The following is a 22005-nucleotide window of genomic DNA, read 5'->3' on the forward strand; positions in this document are numbered from 1 at the left end:
GCAGTGAATTCTATATAGTGAAGCAAAAAAGTAGTTTCTCAACTAAAAATTAATGACGTGAAAGTAATTTGATTTCTTTAGAAGGAAGCGCCTTTGGGCTGGTTTCCAGATACTCGCGCGAGCAGAGCGTGCAAAAATCCTTTCAAAGGCATAATGGTCCATGGCGGACTATTATGCCCAGAAATCTGACAAAGGCAACATCGTGAGCTCTGTCTGTGCACTTCTCATATTTTGTTGATTAGCAGCTTTGCTAAGCCATATATATTTACACTAATAATTACCACTGGGTCACGCCAGCGCGCATTCGTTAATTACGAAATTTACGGGACCTTTTAAAAGGAATTTTAGAGGTTAGTTGCAGCCGCTTCTAGTTGCCCAGTACGATAGAATTCTATAGATCCGTGGTTGTTGGTCTGGATGGTGTCGTTGTCGGCCTTACGTGATAGATCGGTTCCTCTGGGGCCGAATAGGCACAGTACACTGACCACCACTGAAGTCGTCGTCATGTCGTTGTACCACAAATCAGCGAACGGACAAAAACAAAACTCGACGGCAGCAGCGTCTTCGCTGTACAGCGTGCGAATGCGTTTGTAATGCTTCCGAATGCGTATGGAAATTGTTTTTGAAGCACCGTAGAACTCTGTTGGGTCCGATTGCCATTCGAAGTGTCGAATACTTTTTGACTCAAATGCTACTTAAACGTCCGTGTAGCACGGGGATTATGATATGATTTCAGTAGTAGTAGTAGCAGTAGTAGTAGTAGTATAGTAATAGCCCAGCGCTACAACTCTAATACTACTCGAATGCTATAATGGGCTCCAGGAACATGTGTTTTGATCTCAATAATCAACTTAAAACATCTACTTTAAACTGAGATGAGACAGGCCTACACAGGCCTCACACCTCTTATAGAGAGCTATAAATATTACCTAAGGGCATGGAAGGAGGAAAACTAAGGAGAGGCCCTCGCTGCACGCCAAAAAATGTGCCAGAAGTCACGCGCTTTCGCAAGGACTACTGGGAGTCTTTGGCCGACAGCGCAGCCAATAGTAACGCCAGACGCAGTGGCATCGTCTGCTACATTTTCTGCTGCGCATGCGCAAGCGCGCTGAGACGGCGGCCAAGCAGGGGGTGAGCATGGGGGAGCCGGCGTCAAAAAATGTGACGCAACCGCCTCCCCTCAGTTCTTTCCTTCCTCCATGCCTAGAGGGAAAGCTGGCGCCACCGTCTATGCGGGAGGGCTCTTCATCCATCGTGGGAATGCCGGAAGACAGCGTGGGCGTAAATGGCTTGGCCCCACAAGATCACTACGACTGGAGAAATACAACTTTTCGCAAAAGAAACATTGCAAGTGAGGGTTCATGCGCTTGTGCTCCAGTAGTGCAGGGGGTTTTTTCTGCGGCTTCATCGCCCCCATGTGTCCGTTATCGGGTATCGCTCTCATAATGGCACACCAGAGACGGTTATTTCAACTGCTACATAGCAAATAACGGAAATTCTTGCATTTTTTTTAGATACCCATTTCTGTATGTCTGCCAGTAGGAATACCTCGAACATAGGACATTGTTTTTCACTGCCCATACATTTGTTTTATGGCGAAAGTACAACTTTGTTATCTTGGGGCTCAACTGCATGTTTGCAGTTTAAGCCCGCCATTCGCAATGCAGGAATGAATGTACAGGACACATGACTGGCGAGTAAACACTGTGTGCAGTTTAATGGGTCCGGAAGATGCGATCAAAGTGCGCTGGCCGAGCAGTTGTGTTGGCCCTTATCGTCCCTGGCGCCGAAGAGTCTGTCCCTTGTTGAAGGGGTTTTCCTGGGCACCGTAGTAGTTCTCGCTGCAAAACAGTGAAAAATAATCTCTTGGAAATTGGTTCCTTCCGCTCGCCACCATTGCGAAGATTGCCTCAATTGCACTAAATGGTGACTGTAATAATTATGTTCTGTGGCTTTCATGCCTTGGTCAAGGTAGTGTGCAAATGAGTGACAAGATTAGGTTCGTTTACGCTGGTAATATCAATGTTTCCAAGGTCAACATACTACTCGAGGCTAAATGAATATTAATAACCTGACTGCAGGTGAAATGTCCAACATTTAATCTGGAAAAAAGGTTAGGACTGCGTGAACCGGACAGGAGAGGACAAGAGAACGAGGAACGAAAACGACAACACAGGCGTAGTTTTATTTCCTCGTTATCCTGTCCTGTCCGATTCGCGCAGTCCTAACCTTTTTCTGGAATGAACCAACTAGCCCGCAAGAACGCTCTCCTACATTTAATCTGGGTTTGCTGTTATTTTTTTTTTCGGGGGAGGGGGGGAGTGCTCACACAGAGAGGAGGGTAGAACTGGCGGTGGTATTAAGCGTTCTTGTCTTCTTTCTCTCGCTCTGTTGTACTGTTAAAGGTGAAAATGGCATGGACGATGTTCATAGAGCTTATGCACCGAGTCCACGTGCAGCGGCGAAGCAGGACAGCTCGACTTTAGCAGTTGGGGGCTACGCACCAGCCGGGAACGTTGACGGGCTCGTCACAAGTCCTGGTAGATGGGTTGAAGACGGTGCCTTCGTCGCACGAAGGAGACGAGGCAGCCTCTTCCCGTAGTACGTGGACACGCACACAAAGTGCTTGGCGCAGTCCCGCGGGTGCGCGTACGGAGGGTTCACGAAGTCCTGCAGCTCGTACGCTGTCGGCTCAGGGCACTGGAAGCCCAGGTAGGCTGCGAGAACAAGTAACGCCACGCCCGAAGCATTTCACTCGCAGTTTGCAGGCAGTGACTTTTTGCCGCCCTTAACTTCAGTGAGGTACATTCGTGACTTTGATACTTGTCCCAAGCAGTACGAGCTAGCTTGTGGTCAGTGTACAGCACCGTTGGTGCTGAAAACTTCTAGAACATGTGCATTCTTCAGAGCCTTCATTTAGGGTTAATTAACCGGATACACTCTGAGCGCTTTCGAGGCTTTGCGGCTGCCTACATAAATGTAAAAATACCCACGGAAGAATGGGTTTTCCGCGGAGCGACGACTATTGTGCCAATTGAGCGGAAAATAAAACTGCAAGCTGTCTTTACTGCAGCGCCGGTATGTTGCGCGCCATAGCCGACTAAAGGTGCCTGGGTAAAAACTAGTACGTGTATTTATTTCAACATATCGCTAGCCTCACGGAGGAGGCTAGCAGGAGGCGTGGTGGCATAATATATTTTACGCTACCACGTGAGAAGCTACGTTTTAAAAGCTGATAGCGTAGACTGTGTAAACAGCACTGGTATTTCACTCACCTAACAAGTGACTTATCACCTGTGTTGAGCTGTGCAGACCTGCAAGCCGTTTAGATACGCGCCTGGCCCTTCCTTTCAGAACAAGACTTACACGCAGATGTCGCGCCAGTCATGTCGTTGTGACGAAACTGATTAGCTGGAAGTAACTTTTTATTCCGAGTATTTCATGATTACGGGACATCTTTTCTGTCTTTAAGGCCTAGAGCTACTTATTTTCTGCGATCACTGTTCGCAATGACATTATTTGGCGACCCCGTTAACTTCGTCTGCGATTCATGTCAACGAGGGAGTTTTTGTTCGGAGGACATCGCAGATCTGAATAAGTTCATGTAGCTAAGAGCAACAGATCTTAGGGCCTCATTTCTGATTATTGTTATTTTGATAGGCATATACTTCACAATGCTGCACAACAGCACCAAAAACAGAACGAAATCTGTAAATTTAAAGCGTTAAGAGGTTTTAGGGGGGCGTTGTTATCTTAACTACATACACATAGCACATATGGAACCATAATTCGGTCTGCACGGCTGGGACGATGTCAGCCCGCAAGACAACGAGTTGCATCACGTACAATACAAATAAGGTTCCATGTTTTATAATTTAATTTGTAAATTACGCATTCGCGGCGTTTTGAACGAAGTACAACACAAGATCTTAGCTAGAAGTTGGAGACTGAGCGCTACCAAGTCAGGTTGTCGCTATTCAGTTACGGTGTTCGATATTTGTGCACAATTTCGTAAGCGAATTATCTGCGTGCCTGCGTGCACCTACACCATGGAGCAGCGTGAATGAGTAGTTTTATAATAACAACTACTGCGCTTCTTTTTTTGCATTTTGTTTACACTGCGGGGCAAGCGGTCAAATATTTATGCACTGAAATCTTATTAATTCGAGCTCGCTTGATTCCAACTTGCACTTTATTCGAACTGATGATTTGGTTCCGTCAACTTCAAGTCAATGCATTAAAGTATTCCCCTTAATTCGACCTCCGCCTAGTTATAACGAGTTTTCGGTCCCTTTCGAGCTCGAATTATTTACCATGAGCAGCATTCGCAGTACATTGATAATTTTAAGAGCTTTTCTCCCTTCCTCTAGCATAAACGAACAAAGAAAGAAACAAACAAAAATATCTTGAGGGGGGGGGGGGGTGACGTTCTGTTTCAGCGAGGACAGTTGTCGGTGTCTAAAGCCTCCAGGGTGCTGCGAAAGCGCGATAGGAGTCGAGGATAGGGCACAACTGTATGGGCGGCTGCTCCTGTGAGGTGCGCCGAGGGCCGGAAACTTTTACACTTTTTACGTTGCCAGGCAACTCGCATCGCGCTCGGCAGCGGGTGCTTGGGCAACCGCAGCGCTCTCGTCTCATATCTTCTCCCAGAGCACATTCCTTGCACTCATTCGCAGTCGGGGAAGAAAAAGCGACCATGCTTTACCGCGAGCGCCCTTTCGAGTGAGCACCATCTTGCCCCTGCCGTTCATAGAGTGCGCACTTTGCAAGGGGAACAGACGACAACTGCGACAAACTAGGCAGATAGAAAGAGAGCTATGAAACATATATACACAGTTCATCTCTTTGTCGATATTGAAGCAGTCGGTTGCGCCATTTTCCCAACTAAAATACAGCCAGATCCACTCAGTTCAGAGTTGAAGTCTAACCGTTACTCTTTTTAATCGCTAATATTCAGTAATGATTACTGACTGAATGAAATATAGCCTGCGTTATGCATTTCAGTTTATAGTTTCAAACAATATAATGCAACACTTTACTGCTACTTTAGAATTACCAGGCGCTGAAGGTCTTTCAGGAAAATTTGAAAGAAGATCAGCAATAAGTGTTTTTTTAATACGAATAAAATCTGGCAATTTTTCACAAATTTTGAATTCCGCAAGGTTTCAACGTGCAGTAAAAAAATTACGCATCTAGTAGTACGAATTTTAACTGCAGTAGTATAAAAGAGCCAGTATTTGTATTGCTTCATGATCATCCTGAAATCTGCCATCCTTTGAAGGCATAACTTCTTGTTTGCGAATTTTTTCGTGCTATATTCCGAAAGCGAAAATCGTTTTTTACACTGCGCAACATAGAAATGTTTGCATATTATTAAAAAAAATGTAGTCTAATTTCGCAAAATTTTATATTTCGTTCAGCGCTGTTCCACACTTGTAATTTCGTGAAATCGCAAAAGGGACGTTTTCCACCTCTTGTGACATACTCTCTTTTTTTTTTCAGGAAAACTACAAAGTTTCTTGCAAAACTAAGGTCTATTGCTTTGTCCACATTTCCCATCATAAATAAAAAAATTCATTATGCTCATGGGACCTCGATTGCCCTCCTTATCTGATCACACACACAATATATAGCCGAAATAAATAACTGCCGAGAAGGCATATATCTGACCCTCACTCGCTACTGCCGGGTATAGGACAGTACATTTTGATGGCGTACTCGTGCAGGATGGTGTGCACTGTAATATAAAAAAAGATACGGACGATCTAGCGTGGTTAGGCCCACAGTTAGCGAGAACCGCGGTTAAGCGCGCTTTCGTGACAGTGGTATTACGTGCGATAGCACTTCGGTTTCGATTCGAGGCTCAGTCTTCAAAGTCAAGCAGGTTTCAGACACATAGCGGCGAAATCGGCCAGTGGGGGCCTCAGTGCTAGTGCACTAAAACTGCGAGGACATTTTAAGGGTACGACGTGACAGCGTTAATAAATGCCCATATATTCGGAACTCGTCACTCTCCACTTTACATTCATAGACCGCTGGGAGTGCTCATACCATTCCTGGCGCAGTGGTGCAGTCGTTAAGCGATGCGCCACTGCCTGCGATGGCAGGTGCTGTCACGGATGAAACTTGTGGGACCCAGGTAGATCTTCCCAAGCAACTTCTTGCGACCTATAGTTAATTTAAATGCCACCTTCCACGGTGGTTAGTTTGCTCACAATCCGGTGGGCAGGTTGTTATGACGTCACAAAGTCGCGTGACCTAAACGGCCCACCAAGGTCAAGCAGGCTTCACAAAGGTCGGTGAAATCGCTGAGTGAGAGATTAGGTACTAACGCGCCAAAATGACAGGGGTTGGGAGCCCTATGTTGCTCACTCTCCGAGCGCTTCACTTTATCAGGCTGGTTAATTGTGAACACAGTTTGCATAAACACTCAAAAGATTAAAATAAGAAACGGGAAAATAACAAAGACGGCAGGATCATGCACGCTAAACGCGGGTTTTTGCGTACCTTCGGCGTCGCAGCGCTCGACCAGTCGGGCCAGTCGCAGACTCCGCGGCGCTCGTTGTAGGCCAGTCCCTCGGGGCAGTCGAAGGGGAAGCTTTTTCCATCCACGCAGTTGTAGAACTTTCCGCAGTTGGTCTCGTCCGCGTACATGCCCCAGCGACGGGGGCAGTTGCCCACGCCCTGCGCCGGCTCTGCAACAGGGGCACGCGCGCAGTCGCCCCCCACGAGGTCAGCGCCTCTGACGGGAGGAGGACGCCGTGCTCGCTGCGCCCACCGGCTACCCCCTCCGTGGGCGGCCCCTTTCTCGCCCAGCATTTGAAACGAGCAGTCCGTGCTTCCGCTGCACCGCGACCGATACCTTCACAGACATTGGAAGGCCGCGCGGAACATTCAAGGCCGCGGAATTCATTACAACCTGCTTTGTTTCCCCGCACACGCGCCGCGCGTACTCGGGCTGCAGCCATAAGCAATGATTCATCGATCCAAACAAGCTCGTGCAATCTACATACTTCTCCCTGCCATACCCCTGCAGGCTCCTCTTGGCATTTCTTTTCTACAGCTCGCGCCTACAGACGAGAAACGAGCTAGTACCACTTTTTGGATTTTTAATGCACTCTCGACTGGATGCTGCTGGTTTCTTCTACGGCTGATGCACCCCCCCCCCCCCCCCCCCCATTCCTTGTATCTTTCCACTGAACCTAAAGCGGGAGACTTCTTGGCCGGTGCGTGCGCCTGGCCTCCATGACCTCCGCGCCCCTTCCGCACAGACACCGTTCGATGCGCAGTAAATGCGTTCGCGAAGGCCTTGGCCGTTCAGCATCCGCCAGGCCGCAAACACGCTTCTGGCGACGTGTTCTCTGGCAGCCGGTGCGCGGTGTGCGTGGCTATTGTGCGGGTACCGCGCACTCATTTACGCACGTGCGCGCTACTTCATTTGTTACAGTAGTACCTTTACCGGATGCAACGTACGGCAGCGAGCCTGCATTTAAAAGTTAACGTGAGGCACTACTAAACTTCTGCCTCGCAATGCGAACAGAAAAAGTACCGCAAGCAGCACGATATATGGCACAACGCTTCAATCTAAACTCTCCAAGTAGACAATAAACAGCGGAACCTTGACTGTACAGTCGGCCTGTTGCTCTCTCGAGTGAGCACAAGTTGTGAACACGCTCTGTGGCTCAACTTTTTTTGGCACGGGGAAGCGCAGCAGTGCAAGAAGGAGGTAAGTAATATACTGCTGCTACGCAAGCGATTCTGTTTGCTACGTTAATTCTAGTTTTTTACACCGCTGCTCTCTCAGCTTCTTACGCCGCGGAAAGGCAAACCTATTGCTTCACGCCTTGCGTGGTCGCCATGTGGGCAGTTGGAGCCAAACCTGAGCTACATCCGGAATCCTTCGAACGGGTTTTGCATACAGAACGGGGCAAGGATCCTGCTCGTTTCGCAAGGAGACTTCACTGTAAACAGTGTACGTGCTTCATAGTGCGTCGTGCGACACACATAACGCAAAACACTTGTTGCTACATCAGAACTGAGAAACGCTGCCGCGCTGAAAGTAGTATTAAGAAATTGTACAACTCTTCACGCGAAATATGGAAACCCAATGATGAATTTCAATATTCATTTCTCTAAGGGTGCATCTAGTGCACTTTTGCAAGCATGATTCAGCTGCAAACATGAGCATCAGTGGACATGTACGAGATGATGAAGCTTTGTCCAGGATATCTAAATTCCAGCCAAACGATGGGCTCCGTCTGAGATGAACACAGCGACGAATAAACGTTATTCTACCTAGGAACGCCATCAGCACTCGGCCGCATGCCAGTCAGACCCTTGCGTGCCGAACCGATTCCGGAAACTGTGGCGATGGAAGATTATCCGTTGATGGAATGTGACCGTTTTGTGTCCCAGGACGAAACAAGCAGCATTTCTGCTGCGCGCCTGACACTAATAGGCGCACAGTTGCGCGGTGGGGCTCTTCAAAACTACTTCTCATGAAGGCAACCATCAGCGAATTAGTCTAGCGGAAATGTAAAGCTCATCCAAAGTTGCAATATATCATCACTGTAAAGTCACCGAGGTCATAAGCTTGGTTGACGATTATTCGATTAGATGAGCCGAGAGCGACCCTTCAGTCCGTGATTTTGCTACTGTGCTCTAACCATATTCTTAAGAAAGGTACAGGTGGACAGAAGTCAAAGAGACCTCAGAGTCCTTCCGTATGCATTTATCCGGTAGTGAAAGTCCGAGGCAGAAGTGACTATAAGTCGCCTCCTCCGAAGAACATAGCGGGCCGACGCTGCTTGCATTCAAACGCGATTCATCAAATACTGAATATACTGACTGGAGCGAATCGAAAATATCCAAACCAAGGTTCGCTTCAATTATCTGCACTCTGTCTCATTCAAACCATACAGCGCGTTGCAGAAGCAGAAGCTGACGCAAACTATTCATCGAAGAAGTTGTTCGCGCGTATGAAGGGTTCGTGCGATGGCCATCCAAAATAGCCACCGATAAAGCAGCCAAGGCTCCGGCAAATCACGCACCGTTCTTACGTGCAGACAGCTCTCTGAGTGTGGCCTTTAATTAGCTGACACTTTCAATTTTCAGCAGCTATATGAGTACCGTGTTTGCGGCACAACAAACAGCCGTAGCCAGTGCAGTTGGGCAAGTCTGGCTTGCCGTACGCGCGGGCTGTTGGACCATGTTCGCTTTCCTGCTAAAAGCAGGACGTCGGGTTTCATACATGGAGGCGCTGCCATCGTATTCCGTACAAGAGGCTCGGATCAACAGTTCCGGCCGCCACGTTAACTTCACCCACAGCAGGACGAAAAGCAAGTATCTGGTTTCCAAGGTAACGTATTACTCCTCAGTTCCCGATCATACTTGTTACCCTACAAACAGTGATTTGCCTAATTCTCGATAGCCCCGCGTTAGTGGTACAGGAGTGGAGGTGCAAGTAGCCGGAAAGAAAGCGGGAAGGGGTGCAAATTTTTTGCGCAGTCTGGAGGCTTTCATAAGCTGTCACAAAGAACGGGCATTTACATACGTATTAACAGCCCGCGAAAAAAAAAAAAAGAGCGGCACATGCAGCGTGGTAAAAGTGTGGGTGAAGTGGGATATCCTGGTCTGCGGTCGGGGGAGCATTGCACGACGATCAAGTGAAGGCATTTTCTCAGCAAGGCAAGCCTGGCGACAGCGAGGAGGGATGTAATACAATGCAGGGACACTCGCAAGGCAAGGGGGCCGCACCACGGGGAGGCACAGGCGCTGCTAGGGCGGTTGGTTTTTCGCGGGGAGCCCGCAGGGGAGTTCTTAGGGGACACGCGGGAATTCTCCCGAGAGACTTACGCAAGTATGGCCGGTTCTGGCAGTTGATGTCGAATGGAAGGTCGCAGCGCAGGTGCTTGTAGCTGGCCTCGTCATTGAAGACCAGCCCGTCGGGGCAGAAACCTTGCACCACGGTGCCATTCTTGCACTCGTAGTAGCTGTCGCACTGCGTCTCGTGCGGGAAGAAGCCGTTGGTCGTGCACTGGCACCGGCCTGAGGGCGGATGGAGCGAGCGCACACCGTTAGTGCGTGTCCTCACAATGGCGTTCGCACGCGGTGCACAGCCGCACGGACGGGCCTGCGCCTCGCACTCTGCTGCCCCGTGCCACCGCAAGACGACGGCTCTGAGTGCCAATTACCGGTGCTCCCGCTCTCGCTGGCATGCTCCATGTGAAAAACCAAAGCCACCTAAAGAAGCAGTTCACATCAGCGAGTTGTAATAAGTGCAATGAGACGTACTGAGGAAGTGCCTATATGGACGATCAAGGCGGATTGGCACTAATTTTCCCAACTGGTCTGGTCTGTGTGGACCGCTCCTGTTTACCGCCTCCTCCGAGCGTTGTACACAACTCCCCCTTGCTGCCACAACTCCCCTGCCTCTCATGTGGAGTTGAAGGCTTTAGAGGGCACAGCCTCTTTTGGGTTCTCTACAGGTCAATGAGATTTATTCATCAATACTCTAAGTCTAACCAGGATCTGTAAGTGTGGAGAGACGTCTCACTTTCAGATCGTTCGTAGTGTCACTTGCCTTTGATTCTTCTGTTAGGCTCTGACGGTATAACTGATAACGACAACTGGACGAGACGGTAACCTCAATAAGCAGTAGTCTGATTTAATCTAGGGCAAGTACTTTTTTTTTTAAGCTGCAGTTCTACGTCTTTGAACCCTCCTCCCCAAACTCTCCCCGAATTCAAGTGACTTCTCTGCTAACTTACTGCACACAGCTGTTGCAGGTTTAAACATCTCGGTGATAATTAGGAATGGCTCCCATGACGCGCTCCTTCGGTACACAGACACAGCAGATAATAAATCCTTGAAATGGCATGGTTTAGAAAGCAAGTAGCACGGCTTCTTCAGCAGCGACCAATTTGTGTGCTGAGTAAGTTCTTGCACAGTGCAGATCCAGCCCAATGACAAAACGTGCTGAGTGATTCCGAGGAAGCTGGGGCGCCAGTTGCAAAGTCTTTTCGTACAAACTGTCATGAGCGAAACTTTCAAAGCAAGACCTTTAGACGGAGCTCCTTCGCGCTTGATAAATCGCCCTGCAGACGCAGTTTCTCTTCATTTTATCGAAAGATACGAAGGACTGAGAAAAAGAGAAAGAAGATAGACTGCACCTCGGCTTTTCATGGAAGCAATCTCAATTACGCAGCACAAATGATTGACTATAAGTCAATCGAAGCAAGCAAACGGAAGCGGCTTCTTGTTCGACTATGTCATGGTCAAATTAAATTGCCCCCGATTCCCGTTAGCCCTTCGGGAGAGGCCCTCACAACCAACTTTTATATCAGGCGGCGAAAATATAGGTAACAGCCTCCAGAGAGCGATTTGCGCTTCATCTGCAAAGAACAATGACAACGACTACAATGCGGAAGTCGCTTGACCTTTAGCGTCCGCGCTTCGTACTCTGGATGCGCTGGGAAGGAAAAGACCAATGCGCGTTTTACAACGGGGCACCACGTGATCCCACCTTTCCTCCGTCCAATGCGCTTCGCGTCATTCCGGAGTCGCTCCACAGCCAGAACTCGCCCCTGTCCCGCGTACTGCTTTGTAGCGGTAAAAATCTCGCATGACCACTTTCTAAAGCGGTGCTGCACGACCAGCGCCTCTGGCGGCGAAACTTGTAAAGCGGATGAGTTACCCCCTTAAAACAGATACACGCGACACGTCAAAGGGAAACAGAAGTACGTACATATAGTGAGCGCTAAGATTCAAAAGTGTTCCGTCCTTGAAACGGGGGGCAGGTAGGCTTTCGGCATAATAATGAAAATTGAAAAGACACGCATTTTCCTGCTTTCGCGTTTATTTACGAGCTGGCTGCTGACATCGTCGACCTCGTGGCGTTTGGTTCGGCACGAAGGCAAAGGGCTAGCGCTCGCTGATCTCGCTGTTTGTTCAGCCGATGTCGGCCTTTCCGCGGTTTTGCCGCTGCCGTCTGGTGCGTAACGTCGAAATGCTTACAGTCTGTGGAACACACTGCACTAGCACTGCGTTCCTTTCGCGCTAAGTTTTGAGACTTTGCGGAGCACTCCTGTACAGCTGCCTGCATTTAGTCCTTCGCTACAAAAGGGGCATAGTTTCCATAGAATGTCAGTGTCGGGGCTAGGAATGAAATGCCACACTTGACCGTAAACGATCTCTGAACTAAAGCAGGCGTTTCCGCGGCACACCTTTTCGCGTTTCGTACAATCTGGTGCAGCGGAAGCTGGAAAGAAAATGTCTCTTTTGTGTTCTGGAATTCACAGTTAACGTGTGCGCGCACCGCGAACCGGCGCTGTGCACTTTCGTTTCAAGTCACAGCACAGACGCCCAAACGCAATACTAAAGGCCAAAACAGCAGGTTCAGTCCCATAAGACTCCCGCCAAAAGAGAGCTTGTGCGACTAACGGCTTCCCCCAAGGGTAATGGTTCTATTCTCCAGTTAAACTGCTGGTTGCGAACTATAGCTAGGAAAAGAATAGCGTATACATCGGCAGCCGAGAACCCCTTTGGTGACCTCAGAGGACGCTGCGCAAAAGGCGTATGCCCTTTTGAACTCGGGGGTCATTTTCGGCAGCCTCCAATACGCGTCAGCCTTAACGTCATCATGGTACAGGATGAGCCAGCTGTGGAAGCCAAAGCGGCCCGTTACGCTATCTACGAAGGTCAAGACTTTGCGACCTTGCAGGTAGTTCATTCTGGATCACCCAGGATCGATACCGCCCAGCCTTCTTTACTTTGTTTTTTTTTCCCTACCCCCGCGTACGTAGCTCGTGAACTCCGTGGATGTGCTTCAGTGATAAAACACGCAGACAAAATTCAAACCTCGTATTTTTTTTAGCTACTACACACGCTCTGCACTTTTCGCTGTTGCACCTCTAGTATATACATTCCATAGGCCGTTGCGCAACTTCTTGGAATAATACAGCTCCAAAACTTCCAGATAGCTAGTGTAACTCATACAAAGCCTCCGGAAACGTATCCGCCCTTTACGAGCACGGATATCGGAGCTGTGCTACGGACGCAGCGACCTGGATGTCTTTTCAGGTTTCTCAAAAGTTCCGCGTCGCTGCAATACCAAGGCACTTTAGTTATGTACGCATATGCCATATTATGGCCACGGCAGTGCTCAGGCTTTCATTTTTATCTGCCTATCTATAGCCTCTATGTTTACATGTGCCCATTTTATTTTTGCCAAGGATCACGTGCTTACGAGGGGTCCCCGTTAACACAAGGACACTTTGGGACGCTTGTTAAGCTGTCTTCCCTTCACTTTATCTTCTCTATAACTCGTTCACCCTCACCAACCGGCATTTATTTTGCGGATGCCAACATCCCTTTCCGTCTTTCCAAGGAACCCTCCCGTAATTCTTGCGCGTTTACACACGCGAAGCCCTTCAGCACGTATACAGCGGTGAGCGCGCGAATGAAAGGCCAACCCGTCTGTTTTCGGAACCTCGTAGCAGGCGCATCGCAATTTGGCGCGGCGCGACGAAGCTTCGTCATGCGACCTCGCCTTAGCAGCGTTATATACACGGCACGTTGAGAAGTTGCCAAGAGAATCGGCGCAGGGGCTCGGATATCCAGCCAAGGCTGTGCGCCGTTCAGTAGCGAGCGCCACTCACGTGGTGGTCGACGGCATGCACCCGGCATCCGCGCGGCTAGGTCCGCGGCGGTAAGAACCGAGCTTTAGCAGTGGGGTAGTGCGCTGCGTAGTGCTTCACAGACCCCCTATAGGCTGCGCTGAACATCCTGAACGGACACTACAGCAGCTGATATCCCCTGACTGCATGTATCTGGTGTCCCATCTGATTAAGTGTCTAGGAATAGCAGTTCTTGCCCGCGATATGTGCTAAAAATTGCTTGTCAGGGTGGACATCTAATTAATCGTTTTATCAAATGAGCACATCGCCTTATCGGACCTCCGGTGTTGTGTGCAAGTGAGGTTTTATACGTATGTGTGGGAGACGTCCATCTTTGGCGTGCATCCTTCAGCCAATGGCTGCCGGTCCGGTATCCGTAACGGTGCGTAATTTAAAGGTCCCGGTCCCGTGTGTTCTTCTTTATTCACTGCGAGTATGAGAAGTGCCCGAGGAAGCGAGAGAGAAAGCTTTAATATAAGTGCGAGGTCCGGGTGGTTGGACTACTCAGGCGAGTTGAGGCTACATTTCGAGGCGGTGCAGTGGTCACCCAACACGTGGGCTATGTGAGCCACCAAGAGCGGAAAAAGTGTTTCCAATAATTTAGTGCGCACCTGCGAAACGGGCGATTTTCAGAATTGTTCGTGGAGAGAGGAGCAGATTTGAAAAATTTGTTTCATACGGAGAGGCACAGTCACCGGCCTGTGTGTACTTGATTTTAAGGGGGGGGGGGGGGGGGGGGCAAAGAAACAAAACAAAAAAACAAGCAAACTTGCAGTGTCGTTTCCTTCTCGAACCAACTTTAATTTAAGACAGTTGTAACTAATGAGGCACGAAGTGGAGAATACAAATGAAAACACTCAATTAAGAAATTTCTGGTCATGGGTTTTTAAATTTTGCAGTCAGTATTCACTTACGCCGTGTGGCGCCTGTGCTTGGTGATTGAAAACAAAAGGTGCCATTATATCAACCAAAATATTACACTTGTTACTTTATTAGTTGTACTGACACAGTTTCTTATCATTTCATGACAGTACGAGTGTGACCCAAATTTACGTTTTGTTGGCGTGTGCGTGTGCGTGCGTGCGTGCGCGCGTGTGCTGCGCATGGTTCTTCGATGGCCTGACACTCAATAAATCGCCTGTTTCGCCGAAGTGCATTAGCAGTGTTAAGTGCTGTACAGCTGGCAGTATCAAGTCAAAATGACAAATGCTTTATTAAACAAAGCTGGTTATGTTTGCGCAGACCCCGCAACTTCTAAAAAAAAAGTCTTCTCTTATCTCCACTGCCCAGGATGGTCCTAGGTAGCTTGTTCAATATTCGCTCATAAGCATTTAATGACCATGCCGCTAGACTCGATACCGCTTTCTGCAAAAAAAAAAAAAAGAAACTGTGGTATCTTCAGTCAATAAGCAATTTTATTTATCACGCTTTATTCTCGCTTCGCTTTTCTTTCTTGCGGACTCCGGAAAAGCCGAATTTAGCATCTCTCAGTTACTAAGCGCAAGGCTCACTCGTTTACTGACGCGCTCACTATATACGTCAATTGGGCGGTTTCGAACGGAGTGCGTCGTATAATGTTTATCGTTCCTTTTTCTCCAATGACGCGCCTTTTGCGCCGTTAAATATGGCTTCATAGCCTCAAACCGTGTTGTTCTTCGATAAAAAAGATAAGTTAAACGGGCTGTCGCCTTCACGCCCTCTCCGATTTGCCATCGAAGTAATCGCACGCCGACATCCGACGTGGCCAACGGTAATTCCGTATCCGACGGGCGCGCAGCGAAGGAGGCGCACCGCAATGCACGTATCTAGTCGTCGCGCATTTTGTTTCTTTTTTTCCCCCTCCCTTTCGTTTCGCCTTTTTTTTTTCCTAATTCTAGGCCAGTTTCGAAACGGGTTTCCTCCCATCACGGTGACACGCATGGACAACGTGTAAGGGGTGCGCGCGGCGCGCAACCTTGAATTGGTCCCGCACTGTCGATGCGTCGATAAAAAGCGGACCAGACCGGTCACGGCGGAGAAGAGACGAAAATCCATGTACGTGGGCGAGAACACATACAGGCGCCGCAAACCTTGGATCCCGTAATGAGGACTGCATTCCGCGACGAACCGTCGACGCTCTGTGCACGGCGTCATTACTCAAGGATCCGCGCCGTCGACGAGAATCTCTCGGCCCCTCGCTCGAATAACGAGGCTATGCATACTACACACGCAGGCTGCTGGCGCCGCTAGCCGCCGTAGCTGTTCCTTCCCTTTTACTTCCATCTCACCCGCGCAGTGAATCTCCGTCGCTATCGCAGTGAGCTGCGGAAAGCAACTGATTTGTTCCCGGGCGGCTTAGTTATAGCAGCGCGGACGAAACGAGACGTGCAATGGAGCCAAGCTCGCTGTCGCCTTCGTTTGTCGCGACGGGAAATCCCGGCAGTGCCAAACGACAGGACGAGAGCGAACCGGCTGGCCACCTTGCGGAGCGAATACCTACCCGATCAGGGCCATTTTTCACGGCACCTTTTGCTGCCATCCTGTCGCGGCCGTTTTGTGGACCACTTTCATTGCGCAAGCGGAAATAAGGGGGAATATTCCTCTCGCTCGCAATACCCTGGTGGTGCAACGCCTAACGGCCCTCCTGGTCGTGCTTAGTTAAGAACGGCTGAGGTAGTCCCGTGACTATCTTTTTTGACAGGAACAAGTCAGCACGGTCGCATTCGTTGTGACGTGAAGGGAGCCAGCACGTGGCTATGCTGTCATCAAGGGTCATCCTCTTTCGTTACTGTTCAAGCACTGTTGTCACCGACGAATATGCAGCACTGCCTGCAGTAGAACGCAACGATACACGCTCATGTATTCTGCGTCAGCATCTGAGCTCGTCTAAATAGGTCATCCTCGAAAATTATCCGGGGAAATTTCACTTGAAGGACTCGCAAAATCTAACGCAAACGAAAATTGAGCTGGATGTTTACGGCAAGGTGGCACGGATTCGTGATGCGATGGTGCAGGGGGAATTCGTCAGCCAACCAAGACAAGGGCACAATTCGCGGTCACACCACCAGTAAGGGCATACGACTTGCCTGAGCATTTGTAACCAAGTTAGCACAGAGGACCAAAAATGACTTCATGTTGCAGCTTCCTGCACGGCAACTTGTGGAATAATCCAAGGCTGGGCTATCACCGTTCAATCTTTCCATGCATCTAAGGAAATATATGTCAAAATTTTGTCCGATTTTGCAGCTTGTCTCCGGAGACGAGCTCGCGACTTCAATTTTTTTTATTCGCACGTGTCAGAGCATTGAAATTGCGGTGGAGCGAAAAGTTGGTGTAAATTTCTGCAAAAAAATTACAACCACAAAAACTAAATTCATTACCTTTACTTCTGGTTTCCAAAGTTGGAAATTCTTCACACCTCAACTTGGCACCTCTTTTGACGCGATTTTTTTTTTGTCTAAGCCGTTCGCAAACTAAATATTGCTAATTGAATACAGCGGCGCAAGAAAACAAGGAGGATAGCACACAATAGACAGGACGGGCGCAACTACCAACTGATTTATTATCCCGAAAAGTTAAAAAAATATCATCTTCAGGCGTATTTCAATAGCTTTGTCTCTTCACCAACTAGCTTAAACCAAAGTTTTGCTATGACGTTGATTCCTTTGTGTGCATACATTTTTCTGTCTCTTACTATCCAAAACGAAAAAAAAAATCGTGAGACCACCACCAGCGTTCTTATCTAAACATGACCTCTTAATTCAGCTCCACTGTGAACGCTACAAGGCACGCAGCACCAGTCCAGCGTGCAAACGTACACTTTCGACAAAAAAGCTGCGGACTTTTGGCGCGCGCGCACCGGAAAGGAAAGTCCCACAAAGCTCTCATCTGGTCGTGCGCGCTAACGCGGGAGCGCCTTGTTTCGACATGAGTTCAGGAAACGCGTGTGCGGTCGACCCAGATACCACCTCACATGCACTCTTCTTTTCACCGAGGAAGCGGGCGACAGAGTATGCATGAGACGAGGCGAATTTCGTTCTGTTGCGCTCGGGGAAAGCGCTGCCGGCGCCACGCATTAAGCCACCCACTCCGTAAGTGCCTGCGCCAGTCGTGCGTGCGAGGGGGTTCCGCGGCCCGAGGACGGCCCCGCGCTCGAGGCGTTTTGCTCCAGCCGTGCCGAACTGAGATCGCCGGGCGACGGCAATGCCCATGCGGCGTGAATATACACCTCCAGCGGCGATACTTAGCGCAAATTTGCGCAGTGTTCCCGGGGAGACACTGAAGGCGCGCTACAGCCAGCAAGATCGTCGTAGTACAGTCATTATGGAGAAGCTAACTTGAAATGACGCAGCAATGCCCAAAAACTAGAGGTAGCTCTGTGCAGCAGCGAGAACAAGGAACCAGCAACGAGAAAAACCTGCATCTTTCGATCGAAGTGGCACCTCATACTTGTGAAATCATGTTTGCGAAGCTAAGCGAGAGGAGCGGAATGTGATAAAAAAAAAAAAAAAACTGCGATTATAGGCTCGGGGACGGATCGTAGGAATGATGCAATGATAAAAAAAAGGCACAGAAAACACACGTCCTTCAGTTAGCCCAACACCGAAAGTTGATTGCAGCGTGCTTATTGGCGCTCATGTGCCGGTATATACCTTGTCATTTTTTTGTTCTCGCGGGTGTACGGCGCCACTGGTAAATTTTGCTCTTTATAATCGTTGTTTTAGGTTAGCCTGTCTACAGCTGTACTCAATACATGACAGCTAAAAAACACAGCGCAACTTTGAGAGAGGGACGATTGAAGGAAAGACGTCCCTATCTGAAAGATGTTCTGTGCTTTTTACCTTTCATTAATTACCAGCTAGCCCGATCAGCCCCGCTTGCAAACTAATTATGTCGCAGAACACCAAACGTCGGGGGAGGGGGGGGGGGGTGTTTGCAGGCAAAAAAAAAAACGACAGGAGGCAGCTGGGCTGTGGGAAAGAAGGAGAAATGTTTTTGACTTTATAGCTTGCTACCGTTGGCTGATGCATTCTGTGTCCGATACGGAGATTTTTCTCGCCTAGCTTTGTATTTCAAGGCCAAATGTCGGATATTGAAGCCCAGAGAGTCTGAGTTTCCCTTTAGTTTTTATTTTTGCCATCATCACCGCTGTGAATAGCACAGGTGTTCAATTCATGGAGAAGGAAAGGTAACAAGTATACGCCGGATCCAAACGCGTTCACATCTATATGCATCTGCCGAAGACGCGTCGTGAAACCAGCGCCATGCAAAATAAACATGCCCGATACATGAAAGCTCTAACTGCTTTTATTATTGCATCTGTTTTTTTATCTCTTTATTTACCGGTGCTTGAGCGATCATCGTTAACCACAGCACGTACATCACAACGAAATCAATCACTTTCAATAAAGCTATTGATAAATTCGCGCGTGCGGCTTCGCCTGTCCTTGGTCTGTCGAAAACATCGTGTCGCATACATGGCCTAGGGGTGGCGTCCTTCGAGCTGGAGCTCATAAAGGAACGTGCGCTGAGGTCAGGTGCTCGCGCGCTGTTCCCGGCGCATGAGACAATGGTCCCCTTCGCAACCTCGGATAGGCCGCACTAACAACCCCTGCAGCCTACTCGCAATGATGCGCGCTTAGCAGCCGAGAGGGTCATCGCGAAGCCGCAATGTGTGCGAACGAAAATTAAAAGACGTAAATACCAGCAGCACTCGTGGTATTGCGCATGGCGTAGCGGAATAGCATGACGCATAATCTGTGTTGTGTGTGCTCTATAGCTTGGTTTGATAAATTAGGCCTAGTGTTTATAATTCACTCCCTTTTTCGAGTAAGTAACGCATGGAGAGGTTATCGAAAGGCCCGACAGGCGTTCTTGAACGAGGTTAGTATGGTGTTTACAGTTAATGCTGTATCCGCGTTACGTTTGAGACTTTTTAACCAGCGTGATCAATGCGTTGCCGTTCGAAGCGCGAGTTTCGTGTCCGATAGCGCAGCGCGTTTGTCAGCACCAGAAAACGAGAGCTCGGTGGGAGGGGTCACGAATTCTTACGTTGAACGCGCAGTAACGGCTAAATGCAGCCAGAATGCCACCACAATTTTTCTATGATGGTATGGAGCTCAGACCGAGGAAAAACGAGGAGGGGAAAGTGGAGTGGAGGGAAGGGTATCTCTGTATCACACACTGCGCAAATTTCGAAACGCGGCACTCCATTAGCAAAGGGGAGCATAAATCTTGCGATAAAGAAGTTACAAGCGAACGCCGCGAACGCGCACTGCACAAACAAGCACCGCGTGCGAGAAAAGGAGATCAAGATCAAGCGATTGTTTGCTCTTTTATCGAAATGCGCACTTTCGCTCTCCGCCATCTTCGATGCCTGGTAAGGAAGGCGTCATGTTTGCAACGAAAACGACGGATCTCTAAATTTATTTCTAAGCCATGTTAGCTTTTGCGCGCTCAACATCGCGCCAAGGAGAGGAGAGAGTGAAGGAGAACAGCAATTCGTTTTTCACAAAGTCGTGCGCATTGCCTAGTTTTATTTGTCAGTGACAGCCACCCTTAGGGACGAAAACAGATGGACGCTAACTAAACCTAAATACCGTCGTATTTTTTTTAGCCATCGGAAAGTACAGTGGCATTAATAGGAGGAAGAATGTCTGTACTTTGCATCCTTTGAGGTTGCACAAGCGCGAAATAAGAATCGCCCCTCAGCGCCGTGGATAAGAATCGCCCCTCAGCGTAACGAGATACCTGGTTTTCAGACGCGAGTGAGCGACAAACATTGCTCGCTGGAGGCTGTTGCAAAGCATTTCATCCACAATAAAATTAGGAATAAAAATTCTGAGTCGATTTTTTTACAAAGCCTGGACTTAATACCTCATCCGCAAAGCAAACCAAGCATTCATATTCGCTTCACAACACTATCTGCCCAACTCACATCTATGTTCATGCCACCTCTGATCGTTGAGTGATCACACAATGTTCTCAAGGTGGCGTTTGGTACAGTCGGAATATGAAGCGGCATAAAATATTTGAAATTCGTCATTGCAGACTGCGGCACTCGGAAGGCAGGACAGACACATGAGCTGCTGCCCCATCGATGCCATGCCTCATTTCTGAGTAGCGCATAATACCCGAATAATCTAAGTACAATTACCTCTGTTTGCAAAACTAACGCTGCGAACCGACTGCGCCGCAAACGTTTAATTATTGCACTTAATGTTGGCCACGAAACGAAATGCAAACGGGTCAACACGTTCCTGATCGAGCAGTTATCCAGCTGTGCCGACAAGTTCTCTCATCGTTTGCTGTAATAAATGTACATACACGAAGTACACCTTGCACCTAAGAGGGTACGCGCTCTATTTTTACGGCACATCACGTTATGAGTACGCGCTGCTTGCGCGGCGCTTCGATATGGGTGTTTTCGGAGAGCAGCACGTAAGAGTTTCCACGCCTACAGTGCAAGCTACGCAAAGTTCGGAATCTACCGTCACACTCCTGCGGCGGCATAAACGAAGGAGACTCTGCTACGAGACGATAAAGCGCACTGGCTTCGAAAACGAGAAACTAAAACTGAAAGCGAAGAGCCCAGGATCCGCGGACTTTGCGCAGCAGACAACTCCCCGGTCCTGTGCTCCTTCTCAGTCCGAAAAGCGTCGAGCAGCAGCGAGACGATGGACAGGCAGAGAAAGCCCTCGGTGGGGGGGTCCAGCCGAGGCTGGGCCCCCCGCTGTCGGGGACGAGCGCAGGGCCGCGGCGGCGGAGACTCACCGAGGCCCAAGAGGCCGACGAAGATGAGCGTTGCGTAGAGGAGCATCTCTGGAGTAGCTGTGATCCGGTCGGCTTTCACTCTCGCTATGGTAATGCGCCGGCGGCGCGGCGCTCCTCAAGAACTGTAGGAGGACTCGCTCTCTCCGAATCTGGGTCACGTACGGTGGCGCGTTTGCGTGACCCTCGGGGGTCACGATGGGAACCTTCCTTCCCCATCACCTCCGCGCGCCACTCGCATCATGTGCGCGGTTTTTGCGCCCGCATGCTGAGAGGGCTCGTGCCCAAGAGGGTCGCCGGATGGGCTCCTGCGGCGGCGGCGGCTGCGCGGGGCGCCACGGAACTGCCGGCCTTCGCTTATGTCACGGCAGTCAGCGGCCACAGGGAAGAAGACGCATTTGGCCGTGCGCACTCGCGCCCAACTGCCGCTACACGCGACGGGCACGTCCGCCCGTCGAGGATCTCCAGGGAATCGACCAACGCGTGGCCTATGTCTGCCTGCGCGTGCTCGTGTGGACGCACGCCCGTATGCTTGCGCTCACGCATCCTCAAAGTACTCGTGTTCCATCGGGACGGCATC

General features: G+C 49.4%; 1 protein-coding gene across 1 annotated transcript; it reads right to left on the reverse strand.

Annotated features, from left to right (window-relative positions):
• Positions 1-1691: 1691 nt before the first annotated feature.
• LOC144114083 (protein obstructor-E-like) lies at positions 1692-21742 on the reverse strand. Its single transcript, XM_077647566.1, is given in 7 exon segments — positions 1692-1841; positions 2505-2577; positions 2580-2717; positions 6508-6531; positions 6534-6695; positions 9856-10047; positions 21429-21742. Coding segments are annotated over 7 exon segments (705 nt in total). The 5' UTR covers positions 21475-21742; the 3' UTR covers positions 1692-1771.
• Positions 21743-22005: the final 263 nt, after the last annotated feature.

Source organism: Amblyomma americanum, chromosome 1 (assembly GCF_052857255.1).
Source record: "Amblyomma americanum isolate KBUSLIRL-KWMA chromosome 1, ASM5285725v1, whole genome shotgun sequence".
NCBI classification, from domain to species: domain Eukaryota; kingdom Metazoa; phylum Arthropoda; class Arachnida; order Ixodida; family Ixodidae; genus Amblyomma; species Amblyomma americanum.